Below are 1,057 nucleotides of genomic sequence, written 5' to 3'. Positions count from 1 at the left end.
CTTGTAAATCTTTCTTCAATTTTAGCAAATCTTCATTTTCTCCATTTCCAGATAATGCAGCTTCAACTTGCTGGAGCTGAGCTTTGTAGCTTGCCAGCTGCTTTGCTAAATCCTCTGACATCTGGGGAAAATAAAAAGGGTTAGACCACGAAAACTGAACCAAAAATCAAGGCATAAAAAACTAACTTCCCTGTCTGCCTGAATTACCAGTTTTTGCCTCCAACTCCTTCTAACACTGCAGCTTAATTCACCACCGTCACCTTTACTCTCAGTTTAGACTTCACCTAAACCACAAACTTAAAGGCAACAGCTTCCGAAGATTATAAACTTGAGATACAGTCCATACTTTAAAAAAGCATACAGATACAAAGAAATTTCTAATTTTCTTTTAACTCCTATCCACAGGGTAGGTGCTGAGTTCGGCTCAATAATCGTTACCTTTTTAAAAAGCACTACTCTGCTGGGAAAGTCGAAACTTTCAAAAACAATCCAAATACTTACTTTTAAGCACTAAAGTACGCTTCCAAAGTCAAACAAGTACGTTTTTAACTTAACTACACAAACAACTAACTTTACGTGAACTATTCAATAAAGAGTGTATTTAAAAGTGCGTCTCCAGAACAAAAATCTTTCGCCCAGTCGCTTAACTATTTATCGCTGCATTAACTTCAGCAAAAAGAACAGCACAGGTACTCTCCCATTTAGACGTTCTAAGGAATGAGCCTTTCGCCAAATTCAGCTCACTCAGTTTCCTGAAAATAAGACACTAATTAACCCTTTTTGATGGTTTATAAGCAAATGTACGACGTTTCCGAGGACTCTTCTCTCTCGTAAAATTCCCGTCCAACCAAAGGCTGGGAGCCGGAAAAGGCCCCCAAGAGTTACAGCGACCCAGGCTGCTCTCCTCCCCGCCACGCAGCGCCTCAAAGCCCGCCACAACTCGATCATTTGGACCTGGAAATCCAAACGCCAGCTCAGGACCACCGCCTGAGCCCCGCTGTGCTCCAACAGGCAAGCTCCACAAGGAGCCGCGCGGCGCCCAGCCCCACCCGATCCG

The 1,057-nt window shown here is 43.2% G+C and overlaps 1 protein-coding gene across 1 annotated transcript in view; it reads right to left on the bottom strand.

The window, feature by feature from the left end:
* Nucleotides 1-121, bottom strand: part of SMNDC1 (survival motor neuron domain containing 1) — a 16,876-nt gene extending 16,755 nt beyond the window's left edge. The window contains exon 1 of the mRNA XM_011967571.1: nucleotides 4-121. Within this exon, the coding sequence (XP_011822961.1) occupies nucleotides 4-121 (118 nt within the window). The remainder of the gene's footprint in view (nucleotides 1-3) is intronic.
* Nucleotides 122-1,057: the final 936 nt, after the last annotated feature.

This window comes from Mandrillus leucophaeus, unplaced genomic scaffold (assembly GCF_000951045.1).
Source record: "Mandrillus leucophaeus isolate KB7577 unplaced genomic scaffold, Mleu.le_1.0 Scaffold80, whole genome shotgun sequence".
In the NCBI taxonomy this organism is placed as follows: Eukaryota; Metazoa; Chordata; class Mammalia; order Primates; family Cercopithecidae; genus Mandrillus; species Mandrillus leucophaeus.
This window is presented reverse-complemented; position numbering and strand designations above follow the sequence as displayed.